At 32.2% G+C, this 1,529-nt stretch overlaps 1 protein-coding gene across 3 annotated transcripts in view; it reads right to left on the reverse strand.

Moving 5' to 3' along the window:
- LOC106466497 (neuron navigator 3-like) overlaps positions 1–1,529 on the reverse strand; it is a 143,069-nt gene that overhangs the window by 32,907 nt on the left and 108,633 nt on the right. For all 3 annotated transcript variants that reach the window (XM_022394525.1, XM_022394524.1, XM_022394523.1), the window contains one exon: positions 289–372. In XM_022394525.1, the coding sequence (XP_022250233.1) occupies positions 289–372 (84 nt within the window). The remainder of the gene's footprint in view (positions 1–288; positions 373–1,529) is intronic.

Below are 1,529 nucleotides of genomic sequence, written 5' to 3' on the forward strand. Positions count from 1 at the left end.
ATTTGAACCAAACAAATTTTAAGTTAAGGAAAATGAATACATTTATCGTTTCGACTTGGTACAAAAAATACCAGGTTACTTCAATGTCTATGTTACAATAAGTTGAATAACTTCTAACAAGGAGAGGAACTGACACATTGTTAGAGCACTGGCCTCGCAATCTGTGGGTCGTGGGTTCGAATCCCCGTCACATCATACGGTATTTTATGACAATAGTTAATAGAATACAGTATTATATGTTAGTGAGGTTATACCTTTTAGTTTTAGGAGTAACATTAGAATGCATACCTTTTGCTCAGCGGTGGCCGTTAGGTGGTGAAGCCTATTAGTCATATTTGACAAAGACTGTTCAAAAGCTGCTACCATATGGGCCTGAAAGATGCAAAATATTGTGAAGAATAAATACTAATAACTGCAAAAATATTCTGAGATCACAGTTTGTCGCGAACAAGGGATTTTTAATTTCTTTCATAAACAGGATAAAAACATAAAACTGTCTTGAACATTACAGATTTCTATGCAAGATGTAATTAACGTATGTTCGCTTTTATTTTTGTCTAAGACAAAAAAGTCGAAGTGATAATATTTCTTTTGCAATCATTATTAAGTATTGTAGCACTTAACAGAAGGGATCGGCAAGGCTTCCAAATAATTCCCGAGCCGAAAACCACCCTATTGAACTCCTATGCGAAAAATCGACCATTCAAAGTATTGGTTATGATATATTATGCGCATATATACTAATAATACCCTGAAAAGGTCACTAACATTTCCGGTATAACAATTTAAAAATTTCTAAAACAGCTACTTTTTCGTCTACTACCTACCTACCTACTTGATCACGTCAGTGGAGCTATCTCCTAGACGGCTCAGACTATCGCTACAAGATTTCCCCAGCTTACTTGACTGGTCTGTGGGTATCCGCTTTTTATTTTCCGATAAATATATACAGATTTTTTTTTATAAATGGTAACCATATCACGCACGTATTTAAATATCTTTTCAACCCAACAGATGACTCTACATATCGATGGATAGACACGCGACAGTTTCTAAAGTATATACTTTATACATGTATAACATAAAAATTGTACATAAAAAAGAGAATTAAAAATTATGAATTTTAAAATGAAATAGGGATCCTGCTACAAAAAGTAATGAAACAGGAATTAATACCAAAATCACAAATTTATAAAAATTAATCCCTACTTTGGCAGTTTTATACACTTATCTGTAGGTCAAAGTAAGGGTCCCATTTTATAAACTTGTGATTGTGGTTTTAATTCTTGTAAAAGTTATAGTTATCAGGGATATGGCTATATCTTAAGTTTATAGATGTTGTGACATTACCGTGGACATATAAAAACTGAAGAAATAAATAAGAAAAAATTAAAATTTCAACGGAAAACAGGGATCGTAGTATCTCTTTACTTGTTTGTGTACTTTTTATTGCAGCATTTAGTTTGTTTTTGAAAACTTCTTATAGCAATTCTACGAATGACCAATCGACTTTCCATTAAAATTTTAAT

The sequence above is a fragment of the Limulus polyphemus genome, unplaced genomic scaffold (genome assembly GCF_000517525.1).
Source record: "Limulus polyphemus unplaced genomic scaffold, Limulus_polyphemus-2.1.2 Scaffold2279, whole genome shotgun sequence".
Taxonomy (NCBI): Eukaryota; Metazoa; Arthropoda; class Merostomata; order Xiphosura; family Limulidae; genus Limulus; species Limulus polyphemus.